This window comes from Amblyomma americanum, chromosome 10 (genome assembly GCF_052857255.1).
Source record: "Amblyomma americanum isolate KBUSLIRL-KWMA chromosome 10, ASM5285725v1, whole genome shotgun sequence".
Lineage (NCBI taxonomy): Eukaryota > Metazoa > Arthropoda > Arachnida > Ixodida > Ixodidae > Amblyomma > Amblyomma americanum.
Window position 1 is genome coordinate 20215302 of NC_135506.1, and position 14220 is coordinate 20229521.

Sequence of the window (14220 nt, forward strand, 5' to 3'; positions counted from 1 at the left end):
ATTCTTCATTGTCCTGTCTCATTTATTTTTTGCTCTTTAGAAATATTTCTTCATAGCGTTCTACAACCTTTACTGCATTCTTACTTGGCGCTCGCACAGCTCGGAACTGTTTTTGCCTGCCTGCATGAAAATCCTGCCTGAGCAGCTTCTGCTGTTCTAAGAAAGCAGGGAAATCGAGACAAGCTGACTTGCCTCTGTATTGTCTTCATATACATTTGTGCACGGCAACAAATCTGTAACTCTTGAGGCAGTACTATTTTCTGTCACTGTGTAAATCAAGATTATGTTCTAAAGGTCAGCACGCGAGAAGCGACAGTGTTGGAATCGCTCAAAACGGACGAGCAACCTCTCAAAACGCGAGTGCACGGAATGGTAACCGTTTGAGCAACGCCGAGTCTGTGTTTTGCAATGAAGTTACAGTACGGGCGCCAACTATGACCGGTGTTGTTTCGCTCAACACAGCTTTTCTTATCAACCAAAACAAAAAAAACATCAACAAAAATTGCAAATAAATTACAGTAAAACGGGCTATCACCTGAATTGTTTGTTGCAAAGCACTTAGATTCAAATGTCCGCACTATGCGCAGCACAATGCACTTCGTGTTCTGAACGTTATTAGCTTCAGCTTAACTGTCAACCCATTTTGAAGTACTACGTTATGGCGAGCCCATTGAAATCCAAGATTTCTCATGAATTTCGCGAGCCGGTTTCTTAAAAAGTTCAAAAATGATGCGTCTTGAACTAAAACAGAATAAACGGTAAATTCTGTATTGGTAAATACGTGATGCTTGATTACAAAATACAACTCATACAGATTGTTCGCAGAAACTTTAGAGCGCATAAATGGAAAAAAGGTTTTTACTAAACTAGTCTGGAAAATGCAGAGCTGTGAAATGATGGGAATTTTTTTTTTCCCCAGAGTTAGTAAAGGACATTGGATCTGAACATTCAATAAAAAGCCACAAATGTAGTGAACTATGATGAGCGTGCCTGATGTTGCCTCGATGTCACACGAAAAAGTTAACTCCATTGACATGCTTGACCTCCTTCTGAGAGTGCGTAGTTTTGTCCAACCATTTATGGAAGGCAGAAAATTTGCAATACGCCTCAGCGGCGAAGCGGTCGGATAATTTGTTCCTCTCTGCGGCGTGCCCCAGGGATCAGTATTGCCGCCGACGTTATTTAATATTGCTTTCATCCCGCTGGCTTGGCGCTTACATGACATCCGTGACATAAAATTTATTCAGTACGCTGATGACATCGCGGTGTGGAGTACTCACCAAGATCTCCGTATCAAGAAAGGAGGTCCTCCGGCGCCGCACACGTGCTCTCATCCCTCCGTGTGCGGTAACCCTCCCCCGCGGTCTTACCCGTGCAGAGGAGGTTGCGCTTAGGAGGATCCGGGTTGCCTTCACACCAGACATAACTCGCAAGTGGCCTCAGTACCGAGAATTGTTTCCTTGGCCAGGGTGTCCGATATGTAAACACGAGGACATTGAGGCCGACATTCATCACTTACTGTGGGACTGCCCAGCTCTCAAGCCTACAAGGATCCGGCACCTGATGGTAGCAGCATGTCTTTCACCAAGAAACCCTGCTTCATACATTGCCTGGACGCAGGGAACGTATCATCGTGCTCTACTGGACTTCATCAAATCAGCTAACCTTTTTCCATTCATTTAATGTCTACTGCATCATTCATCACACCTTCACCCATCATTGATGCCCTGGGGCAATAAATTTCGCTTAAAAAAAGTTAAAGACCAAGTGCTGGCGTGCGGCTCCAGATCCCTGGCTGCGTAAACTGCGCTGGTGCTGGCGGCGGCTAAGCTGTTTGTGAACTCTTATCGCCGAGTTCACTGGTGCATGAACCCCCTTCCACAAATTTTATAAGTCGGCAAAGTGAAGAGCATAATCTTATGCGTTTAGCATGGAATCACCCACTTCGAGGAAAAAAAAAACACTATAAAGAGCATTGAACAAGGCTTTATTAGAGGAAAATAGAACAAAGAGATGTACACATTCATCTGGACGTTCTAGCTGCGCAGCACTCACAGCTGCCCGAAAAGCATAAGACCGCCCAAGCAGCACAGGTAATCGGCCCGATGTTGGAAAGGCATAGGAAAAGGATGGTCCAAAGGGCAAGCGTGAAACGATCCATTTGGAATATTGGGCTGATGACTTGTGTTGCTTGGGTGGTGTAAATCCGCGTAAGAACGAAAAGCTTTTGAACCTTTCCATTGAAGTTGAGGGCTGATGCGATACGTACATGTTCCACGAACATTCGAGCTGCAAAAAGGAAAATGCTCGGAAGTAGAGATATCCTCAAGTGGAAATTCCGAATCTTTCAGCAAATGATGTCCCGTTGTAAAAAAAAAACTAAAAATAAAACAAGCGCAGTGGGCACACCTGCACACATCGCAATGGTCTCCTCTAAAACCTTAAACTAAATGAGTAAGATACTTCAAAAAAACTAAAATGGAAGAAGTCAAGGATCAGCCATTAGTAGAAATAGAAGAGTTGACAGCCACTAATCACTCCTCTACTGTGACGTCAAAGACGAGTGCATCGTGAACTACAGCTTGCCACCAATGGCACACTGTTGGGTTGACATAAAATTGCCGAAAGCGCCCGGGAGAAGCAGAGACAAACCCATAATCTTCCGGCAAGTTATAATAAGATCCGCATTTCCTAAGCTGCACTGTCATAGCTTTTGCAAGATGGGGGGCTTCACACGAGTCGCTCGAAATAAATGCTACTTCCAGACGTGAATACTGTCCCTGAGTTCCAATGCGAACCGTGAAACACGCCTGCTTCCTGCGGCACGCACTCACCTCAGCGGATACAGTGCTACCGAACTCTCCGTTCTTATCGAGTTTGTCAGCGTGACGCACAGTCAGAAGAAAATGTGCCCTCCTTTTCTCCATCATGTCTAACGGGCTCGGCTTGTGCACACATTTATGCACCTGCTCCACTATGACGAAAGGCTTCCCCGACGGCGCCAGCTGCAAGCGTACGCACTGAAGAATCTCTTCCAGGCAGCCGCCAACCCCGCCAACAATGCCTTCCAAGTTTTGAAGATCGTGGGTGTTTTCCTGGCGCGGTTGCACTGATGGCTCATGTACTTCCGACTCTCCAGAAGCTGGGCTTCTTCCGGCCGCACAGTGTTCCTGCTGTGCGGAAGAACATGTGCTCTGCTGCGCTTGGCGGGCTTCATTGAACGTGCCCAAAAATTTGCCAAGGGCCTGCGTCAACTCGGCGTTCGGAGTCTGTTGCACGAGCTCGTTGATGCCAGTCCCAAGGTCCAGCACCATGGCCCGCACAGTCGCCCCGTCGTGAGCGTGATGCGCTTCCAAAGGTTCCTTCAAGTGCTCCTTGCTTTCCTGGAGCTCGGCGGAGACATCACTAAGAGCAGCGGCGCTCCCTTGCCGTGAATCTGTGTCTGGTGTCGCCAAAGGCTTCCCATGGTTGCATCCGGGCTCGTAGCGGGGCGGCAGGTCTCCGTTCAGCACGCCGTCGCCACACCGTGGACCAGCGACTTCATGGAAACCGCATTGCTCCTCGAAGTGCTGCAGTACAGCTTGCAGGTTGCCCACGAAGTTGCAGCCACGGTCTTCGTTCCAGCAGTGTGCCTTGGAAGAAAAGACGGAAATGTTTAGAGCACAAGCAGGCTTCCCTCTCCCCTTTTGTGTATTTTTTTAAACTGCACAAAACATCTTTTGCGGAGCACTCGGTGCTGAAAGTGGCCGAGTGCATTTTGGAGCAGGCTTTGTAGCAGAAGTCTGATACTTAGGAATAAGATACATATGCGAATATAGAAGGTGTTTGAACTAATTTGTGCCACGGTTTAAAATATTGCAATGCCCTGCATGACAATTTGAATAGAGAGGGTTGTACACAGTCGCCTAAGCGTTGCCCGGATTCTTAATGCGCCTAAATTTACTTATTTGTTAAAAGAAAAAGTGACATTTTTAATTCTTAAGAATAGAACAAATTTTTCTGGGAAAAATTTAAAGTGACTAGTGAGAAACGCCCACTTCAATTGTTTTCACATTTTCAGAGCGGTCGCTTTTTGAATACTTGAAGGAAGCCCGCAAGATTTAAAGATTGGTACGCGACTGCGCTTCTGCACTGCACTGTAAGCACTTCTATATGCATTCCAATTGAAGACCCTCGGCCAGGGAAAAGCGTGGTGAATAAAAAAACTCTTAGGCGACGACGCTCAGTTGATCGCTTCAGTACGTTACCAGCCAAATGTTTGTAATATCCGTTTTGACACACAGTTCGTTATATCAGTTGTTGACACACAACAGTTCGTTATATCCATCGACACACAGCAGTTCTTTATATCCGTTGTTGAAACACGGAAGTTCGCTATATCCGTTGACACACATAAATTCGTTATATCAGAAGTAGTATACTAAGTTTGTATAGGTAGTGTCAGTTACTAAGTTCGTTTGTATAGCCTGGTGGCAAACCAGCTGCTGGCTACTGAGATGGTGGTCGCCATTTCTGCACACACTGACCCATCTAATACTAGCGCTTTTAAGCAGGCCATTCATCACAGGAATAGTGCGGGGATGTGCACGGCCACTTTGGATTTGTTTCTTCTTTCCAGCAACATGTAGCACATGGCCAGGATTACGTTTGATGACAAAAAATAGCGTGCAACCAAATGGTTCTCGCAAATACTTCCTTGGCATTCCCTGCTGTACAATGGCCAATCCCCCCGGGCAGGAATGTGCCATGCTCCGGGCACAGTTCCTGTGTGGTGAAGTGTGTTCACGTGGTAACTGTTTCGGTTAATTTCATGTTCATTGCAGATATACGCGTCCTTGACAAACGAAAGTAGTAAGAGCGCTAGCTCTGAAAAACCTTGGAAAAATGAGCCCAGGACGCACTGGATACTAGCGCCGTGCGCCCGCCAGTGCGCATAGCAAGCCCGGACTCTCGAACATGTCGCGGCTTGCAGCATGATTCATCCAGGCTGGCCCGGCGGAATCCTCCTCCTCCTCCCCCCCCCCCCCCTCCCCCTCGCAAGCGCCGGCTCTGACGCAATCCACGCTTCGGCGGCAGCCCTTTCCCGAGCCCTCTCATCCATTGGTCAAATTCAAACGGTGAACAGTGGCGTGACCTGATTAGAGGGTTTGCACTGAGACACCGGCAACAGGATCACGAAGTACGGGCCCGCGATGACATCGTGGCCTGACACAAACGGCAAATGAACCACAACGGCCGCACTCGGCCGTTCGACCTTCACTTCAACAGAAAAATTTCGCACTATGGAGGATCGCTCAAGTACACTTTCAAAAATACTGCAAGATTCTGTGGGAATGTCTGCTTGACCACTTCACTCATCGCCAACATCATGGGAAGTCAACACGCTAGCGATTAAATGTGATGCATGTTTTATGGCGCCTGGAAACTCTTCAATAAGCAATATTCCCATGAGCAATGACGCGTAATCAGGAAGTGACCGCTCGTACTGGATGCGCATAGAACAAAATATTGTGCGCGCATTACCTTCGATGAGGCTGTAGTTGCGCCTCACGCAACATCGACACAAAATGGATAAGTAACGTAAAATGAGCCAGCTGCGGTAGTCACAGCAGAGCAATAAATTTAATTGCTTTCTTTGCACGACGCAGCAGCGAGGCCATCTATGGCTGTAGAGATGCTCGCAGAATCGCGTCTTTTGCTCGAAAAAAGCGCAATTCGCGTGCATAATAAAGCACAGCACATGAGGGACCACGAATAGTTCGTGCTCCCCGCGCGTAAATACGTGCACAGTCGCTTTCTTTGCACGACGCAGCAGTGGGGTCAAAATGGCGGGGCTGGCGAACACAGACGCCGACGGGCGCGCAGAAACTCGCCAAGAGGGAGAAAAAAGGCGGGAAAGCTGCGTCGCGCGAGGAATGGAGCGAAGAGCGAAAGAGCTGTGAAAGAAAATAAGACGAGGAGGGAGACCAGACGACGAGGAGAAAAAATAGAGGAGGTGGGGCGGTGCAGTGAGGAGGGTCAAGGAACGCCAACGAGGAAAAAGCCCCGACGCTAACAACAGTGGTTAACCCTCGCAAGACGGAACAGATTGCTTAAGCATTGGCAAAACTTATGCACTGCCTCGGCGCCGTGTACCAAAAGCACAAAAGTGTCGCACGTACCTTCAAGCTTTCCACTTCCCTAGCAGGCACGTCGACCATGTGACACTCGTTCTCTTCGAATGCCTCCCCGTCTATCGGACAAGCTCCTCGGCCATCTTTGAGCAGGCTTCCATGACACGGCTCGCACAAGGAATGTTGACAAGGCAACAGCGCCGTTCTTCTTGGAAGCACACGACACATGTGGCATGTGCGGTACTGAGACACGTCGTCGGCGAATCGCGTCGGGCGCCAATTGAGGCCGCTGGCGAAGCCTCGCACTCGATACAGATCTCCTCGCTCCGCTCCCGCCATGGCGCGCGAAGTTCACTCCGACCAGCAGCCCTGAAACGACACGACACCCACGCAGCCGGCGACGAACTGGGCGCGTACGCGGTTTTTCGCGCTCGTCACGTGTCCACGGTCACGTGGTCACTTTACTGAGCCAATGAGGTTCGCGCCGCTAGGAGGCCATGGGCCGTCCGCCAGAGAAGGTGATCTCGGGAAAAAGATACACAGTTGCACGCGCTGCACAGAATTATTCCCCAACGCAGAACCACAGAACGCCAAGTCCGCCGCCTGCGCAGCCAGCCGTCGCAGCCATGCTCGTTTCCATGCGCCTTGATCCGAGCTGTTCGAGCACGAGATGCGTCTTGAATGCACGCAACTACCGGCAGGCTGCCTGCAGCCCATGTATACATATGAAGAAGCTCTTAGGCATTTTTTTTTTAGCGAAACTTCACTACGCTAGGTAGAGCCGCGCTTGGCGTGGCTGAATTTGGCCTTCACCGAGTTAGAGGTCATGAATGTCTTGAAGTCGCACCACAGCTAAGCCCTTCAGCCTAACCTTGTGGAGCATCTTGGTGTCGCAACACATGGTCATCAACTTTGACCTTACGATCACCTTCGGGTAATCTTTCAGTCTAGTGTTAAGGGAAGGGGGCCATGTGATCAGTCGCGTGGATAACGTCAAGTAACCATTGCTGTGAAGCTTTCGCTTAATACCATGTTTAACTACGTTAAACCTCTGCCAATTGTTTTTTTTTAATCGTTAGCGTTACAGGTCCCGTGTCGCATAAGAACCGGCGTCGAAGTTGTCCGGCGGCGTGGTTGTGTATTTTATCCTAATTGACCGGTAAGTGACGTCACACCCACAAGACCTCGCGCGGGAAATTCGAACACCCTCGTGCGATCAGACTCCTTATATGCTGCTCCGTCAACGCGCGGAACTTCGTGCTAGCGATGCTTGCGTTGGTCGCAAACGTCGTAAGAACGTTTACACATGCAAATCAAAGCAGCTACAGTGAAAGCTAAACTGGGAGAATCGAGTACGATTCGAACCCGGTACCCTTGGATTGCGAGACGTACACGCTATCCATAGGCCACGCTCATCGGCTTAAGCGGGGTAACGGTGGTGTATCTGCTGATTGCGTTGTGATCTTTGGCTTGCTGTGGTGTAATCAGGACGTGTACTGATGCGTGCGTAGTTAAGGTGGCCACCAGTCCAACGGGAGCCGTGGTACCGCAGTCAACATTTTCATTATCAGCCCGTGTCTGTAAAATGATCAATGTATAGAGTAAAACATGTAGATTATATACCAAGTAAGGCTGTTGTATTCCCAAGCTCTAAGAAATGTTTCTGAGAACCAAGTCCGATTTCAGTTCAGTAGGGCTGCAAAGAACTGGCTGCAGCGCTAAAAAAATCTTGTACGAAATTCTACTGTCAAATCAAAGCCTGTTGGCGGCGTTGGTGCGGAATTTTATTTCATTCACACTGTGAGTAGTTCAGTACAGTCGTGCATTCTTTGCATTTTCTATTTTCGCTGCAATCGCGGTATAGGAAAGCGGTGCTGCAATGTGGTGGGAAAGCCAGCTTAAGTAGTCTTACCATGGAAATAAAGCAGCAGCTATAACCACCTTGGCCTGAATCATCGCTCGCTCCGCCTTGCATTGTACGATTTGATAAAGAAAAAGTTGTACTGCTTCCAAATAACAGGAACATCTCTTGGTTTATTTCTGTCCCTGTTGAGACGTGCCCGTGCCTGATCTCATGAACCAAATTTCATGCAGGCATGGTGGGGAAGTGACACTTAGCTTTTTGGTAGGCATGCAAGGAAAACAACGACGGGCTGTTTAGCTTGGGATTAAACACCAATTATCGTGCGCTAGCACCATTAGCCCTGGTTTTGCACGGTTTTAAGTTACTTTCCATGCGTGTGCTTGACATGAACTGGCTTACTTTGGCTGATATATCATATGGTGTAAGTTGGCGTTATATTGCATCATTTTAGACGCTTACTGTGGTAGAATTGTCGTTCCCTACATTCACAGATCCTGGCAGTCCTGATACAGCTACGCACCACTGCCCTGCGATGGTAGGTGCTGCCATCAGTGGGGCTCTGAGACGCATGTTGTTCGTGAGGAATCACTCGCGACTAATCAATAGTTGAACTGCCACGATGGGCAGTTTGCTCACAATAATTGCGCAGCTTGTAATCACGTCACAACGTCACGTGACCAAGGTGGCCCACGGGCTAGAAGCAGGCTTCGGACAGATAGACAACCGCTTTTGGGAGGAGTGGAAGCGCTAGGACACTAAAATGGCAGCCACTGGTATCGGCCACTCCAGGCTCGGGGAGTTAGTAATTACCATTATGGAACCCATATGCTGCATTTTAGTTACCCGTTTGATTTTCGAGTGGGCTGAATAATGTTGCACAAGAGCCTCACTGCAACGGAAAGCCGGCATCGCACTCGGGAAGACACTAAAAAAATTTTTTAAAAAATTCTCCGCCTGCACTGCCGCAGTGTTCGACTTCACAGAGCGTTAGGTACTGGAGCTTCAAGTGTTTACATCGGTGCGCGCAGCAAACGCGGGGAACAGCAAATCCAAACAACCGCGGATGATTCCTTTCCGGAAACATCCCTTCTATGCCACAGGCAGCGCCATCCACCTCATGGATTTATCACTACTATTTCGATTCACAGCCATGACCTTCGCCATATCCGGTATATTTCCTCGATATATCAGTTAATAAATGTTATAAATTTGGGCATAACATCCCGACGAGTCGTTTGAAACCACGCGGAACCCCGTGTGACAAACTGTTAAGCAGTAATGGCCGTCTGAAGGTTCTCGGAATGCACTGTTTGGGGGCGGGAAGGTCGTCATTGCGAATCCCACACATATTTCGGGCTTCATCTGTCAGTGATTTTATCCTCAGGAACATGCCAAGTCATTTGACACCAGTTAGAATCGTCTGCGTCAAACGGGCGGCCCCTAAATTTTATTCAAACGGTGGTCACGGGAGCGGTCGCACTTCGATGAGCGCTGTATTGGCACATACTGTATGACGGATCGAAAGTACCGACATGAATTGAGGCGCTACGCGCCCACTGCTGTCATGTGATCGAGTGTGGTCACGTGGTAACTGTTTTGGTCAGCTCGACCTTCTCTGCAGACAGACGCGTCCTTGCTCTTAATACGTCATAGCTTCCCCCCTTATATGTAATGCCCCATTTGGGCCTTTAAGGGAAATAAATGATGATGATGAAAGTGGGATATGAACCTGCGCCGGCGCCAAAAAAACGGTTCTGCTGTCCGATGCCTCAGAACACTACGCCATCGCCACAACCTTTTTTCGAAGCATGATATTAATTAAATTTAACATATATTCAATTTACATTAACTAAATTATGAGGCGTAAAACCGTCAGTTCCCAGCATTTTAATAAACTTCTTCCTATCCAATCCTATACAAATCTTTTAGGAAAGGCCACGAAGCACATTGCAAAAAGAGAGAGCAAGAGAGCACTAGACGAGAGGCAAGGCCGAGCACATCACCAAGGCGTGCCACTCGGGCTTAAAGTTGGCCGGTTCATACACTTCCCTCAGATGAACAGTCAGTTGGGAGAAATCATCCTGCCTGCACGAACTGCCAAGCTCTCGACCTGTGCTTGCAACGTGGTCGTCTTAGTCAAGTACCCGCGTTCACGCGTGTAAAACTGCCAGTCTCTCACGCTGTAGTTTGAAAAGCGTGGTCTTCATCATCTTCCATCCGTGCGCGTGGAAACGTCATCTGACGAGCATTCAGCAAACAGCGCGAATTGGCGGAGATTACAAGCAGTGAAATTCAGAAGAGCCAGTGCTATAGCAATTTCGTCGGGTAATGTCTTGTTCCGAGCCTATTCAGTGCTTAGCACTTACTGTAATTGTCGTGGTAAACGATATTGTATTGTTTTCTAAAGATTGTTGGCATACACTGTAAAAAAAAATGCTCCGCAGTACAGAGAAACCCGCTGGTAATGCGTTGCCGGAGGGTTTTCCGCAACATAAGGTACGGACTAAATGTCAGAAACAGAGACTCCGTATGACGACTGTCACATTCTTGGTAACGGAAAGTTACGACATGCTATGCACGAGACCGAAATCGTTTTTTCACAACGAATGCTTATGTTTTGTTCTTATTGAAGTTTCTGCAATGTGTATGCATACGTCCTCCGTTCACTCGGAAGTCATTTCATCTAGAGCGGAAATTATCTGTATTGTAATTATGTACTTTCTGTAGTACATGAACATGCGTCTTCGTATAGCTTCTGCCCGCAATGTTCACTGCAGATATAGCCGTCCAGGTGCCGAAGAAATAAGTATTATGTACAAGGCTTTCCTTTAAGCATATTATGTAGTGCATACGTACAAAGAATGCAGCTTAGAATGAAAGAGTGGTAAGTGTTTGGGTGAGTACAAGTACATACGTTTTATTTTCATGGCAAACTACACACACTGTACATCTGCACATTGCTGTCGGATCCATCTGAAAAGCATAAAAAAAATCCTCATTTAGTGGTCACACAACACCACATATAAATTTCACAAATACATTTCAACCATCCGCTATTGAACAATCGGCTTTCGTAGAAGCTTTCAAAAGCCATTCACCGAGAACCAACCCGTTATAATTTATTGCCCAAAATTCATTTCTCATAACAGTAAACAGTAAAAACCACAGGTCCAGAAAGAAGCAGACAAAATGCGCTTTCCCGGGCGGCACTGTGCGCATGAAAGCCTTTACAGTTGCTTATCATTTTGTGCAAATAGAAAGTAGCTCAGGATGGGGGCCAGATGCAATTCAATGCAGGTGCCTTTCTGTACATAGTACTAAATGCACAACTTAGCGAGCAAGGAATATTGGTAACATCTGAAAAAGGTGGGAGACGCTTGCCGAACTTATCGTCCATCCAATTTGTTATAGGCAAGACAAGACGAAGCGAAAGTCCCACACTCAGTTTATATCCAGTTCCCGGGCATGCCCGTTGCGGCAGATTATGACGCTTTTTATTATGACACAAACTTGGAATACGGCCCCAGGAAGCACACTTCCCCTATACCGCATGTTTTCACTCATAGCTTCCATTATCTCAGCATGTGCAAGAAAATGTACTAATATCTGATGTCAGTGAAAATGCAGTCACACGTACCGGAAGCAGCTCACTAAGGCATTCCAATATCTCTGCAGTGTGCCTCACAAGGAACGGATGCTCAAGTTTCAAAAAAGGGCTCTTGGCAGAAATTTAACCAAAGGCCGTTGCCATGTGAACCTTTTCAAAATGATGACCCAGAAAGACGAAGTGTCCTCATGTGTCTGATGCAAAAGGATGAAGGCATGAGTCTTTCTGCTTTTTGAACAGCTGTGATAAGTTTTTTACTGGTACTGCTTGGTGCAGCTTCAGTCTCCTTCTTGACATTTTGTGAAATAATTATATATCTGCGAAAGATCTCGCTAGCAAACATTTTGGCACTAATGGAGAAGCAAAAAGACCCATGTCCTAGGCCTTTTTTTGTGACACTAAAGGAAGGCTTGCCTTTTAGAGTCATTGATTACGAAGAGGTCCATGTGGCAACAAACTTTGAGAGAATTCCTTCAAGGGCTCTTTGTTCTCATGAGGTGCCCTGTAGATATATCACAACACCTCAGTGAGCTGTTACCAGCCCTGTGAGTTCACTGTCACTTGACATCAAGGGTATGTACTTTTCCTCGCCACATGCAGCAATGATGTATATGTCAAGAGAAAGCATAAAAGATTTCTAAGTGCAATTCCAGATTGCTTGCGGAGGAAAGCACAAGAGTGGCCATGCTCAGCTGTTACCTTTGCTTCTTGCTCGAGTTCTACAGTGAGTACTACGTAATGACAGGTGTCTGCATCAACTCATATTTAACACCCGTCCTGTGCGACCTCCATCTTGCACTACATGACAGGCAACTTTATAACACCCTTCATGCAAAGAGTGTCATCAGGGTCGGTGTGTCCTGTCAGTTTCCTGGTCCTGTGGTTTGTGCTGTGTTTTCTACTCTTAAATTATTTACTGCCTTCATTCTCCACTCCATGAAGCCTGAATGTGCTACACTGGGCTGCTCCACGCGTCGTGGAGCAGCCCAGTGGCCATTTTTTTTTTCATACGTGAGAGGCACTCAGCTCGAAAGCCATGCATACTATATTCAGCAGACAAGGGTACATGTGAGACACATCATTAATAACTAATTCTCACAGTGGTATCTGGTGCAAGAATATCTAAATACTACTCAATTTTTGCTTAAGTTTTCAGATACACTCTTAGATTAAAAACATAATTTGGCTACATTAGCAGAAGCACAGCACCAAGGTACTCACCAGTTACCTGAAGCACTGTACGCAAGTTCTCGTGCCATCATGAACACAGCACACTGTCCACGTCTTCATAATGCCATGTCACTCCAGCACTTCGGTAGCAAAATTTTCCTTTTAAAAAAGTAGTTTTGTTTATGTTAGACTGGTCATATTTAATTTTACTATATACTATGTACTTCTCATTGTACTGCCCCAGACTAAAAAATACCAATGATCACGCTTTGAATTATGTCATATGTGATCACCATTATGTGATCACCAATATGTTCTTAGAAATTCTGATTGAAATAAATCTGACAAAATATTATTTCAGAAAATGTGGCACAAGGAAGAAGGACGCTAGCTAGATAACCTGGACGAATGTTTTCAGTTGCATGCAGCCACCGGCACCATTGCACACAAAATGTACAATAAAGTGGGTTTTACCTTTCCGAATAGAATTTAATGCTGCAAACATTTAAGTAAAAAAATTTCAACCTTCCATTCCGCATAAAGGAAAGAAATTTCCTCTCGTTTTTTCACAAGCCTCTGCAAGTACACAATTCAGTGAATCTACTCTACAAGTACTTGAATCTATCAGCACAAGACAGGGACGAGAAAAGAAGCAAAACAGGACTGACTCGCAACTGAAGTTTATTGAAGTGAACAGAGAGTATATAGAAAAGCCACACGCCACTAACTACAATTACACATAAGCTACATCACAACATAAGTAAAAGATTGCCCTTAACATTCCTCTCATCTAGACAGTCCAACCCGCTGCATGTTAATGCTATGGGCAGCACACTCACACATTCGTCACCGAGTCATAAGATGTGTCTAGCCTCGATAATTTTCTGGTTAATCTGCTGTGAACGTAGTGCCAAAATGCGTGTTGCCGAAAGGAATGGCTATCAGCCTTCACATCCCTTGTAATATGCAGATAAGTTACAACCCCTACCAATATCCAAATACCTCTCATGCTCCTGTAGTCTTACATTGATACACATTCCAGTTTCACCAACATAAACCCAACCACATGATAATGGTATGCAATGCATGCAATGGTTGCAAGGCACATATATGTTGCCATGTTCCACTCGACACATGTGCTTTTCCCTAACGAAATTCACAAAATTATTAACAATTTTACAGATTGTAGACAACTTATTAGGGGCCGAACACACCATTTTTACGTCATACCTTCTGGCCACAGTTTTCAAATTTTGCAACAATCTATGTATGTACAGTAGCACAGTCAGTCTTTTGGCATCTCACTGGCTGGCCCCAGCCTGATCATGCCAGTCCCTGCGAAGGGGTTTCAGCTTTTAACATGCTAAAGGGAAGAATGGCACAGCATCAAGTAACGAGGAAAGCAGGACAGCACACCCACGCACAAGTGCCAACCCTGGAGCAGATACAAAATCCAAGAGGGCGTG

General features: G+C 46.6%; 1 protein-coding gene across 2 annotated transcripts in view; it reads right to left on the reverse strand.

The window, feature by feature from the left end:
• Window positions 1-1968: 1968 nt before the first annotated feature.
• Window positions 1969-14220, reverse strand: part of LOC144107095 (RING finger protein 151-like) — a 34585-nt gene continuing 22333 nt past the window's right edge. Inside the window, exons 1-2 of one of the 2 annotated variants that reach the window (XM_077640083.1) lie at window positions 6162-6530; window positions 1969-3632 (exon numbers count right to left, since the gene is read on the reverse strand). In XM_077640083.1, coding sequence (XP_077496209.1) covers window positions 2535-3632; window positions 6162-6452 — 1389 coding nt within the window. In that variant the 5' untranslated portion in view covers window positions 6453-6530 and the 3' untranslated portion in view covers window positions 1969-2534. Of the gene's footprint in view, window positions 3633-6161; window positions 6531-14220 lie in introns of those variants that run through there. The other variant, XM_077640082.1, reaches the window with a different exon arrangement.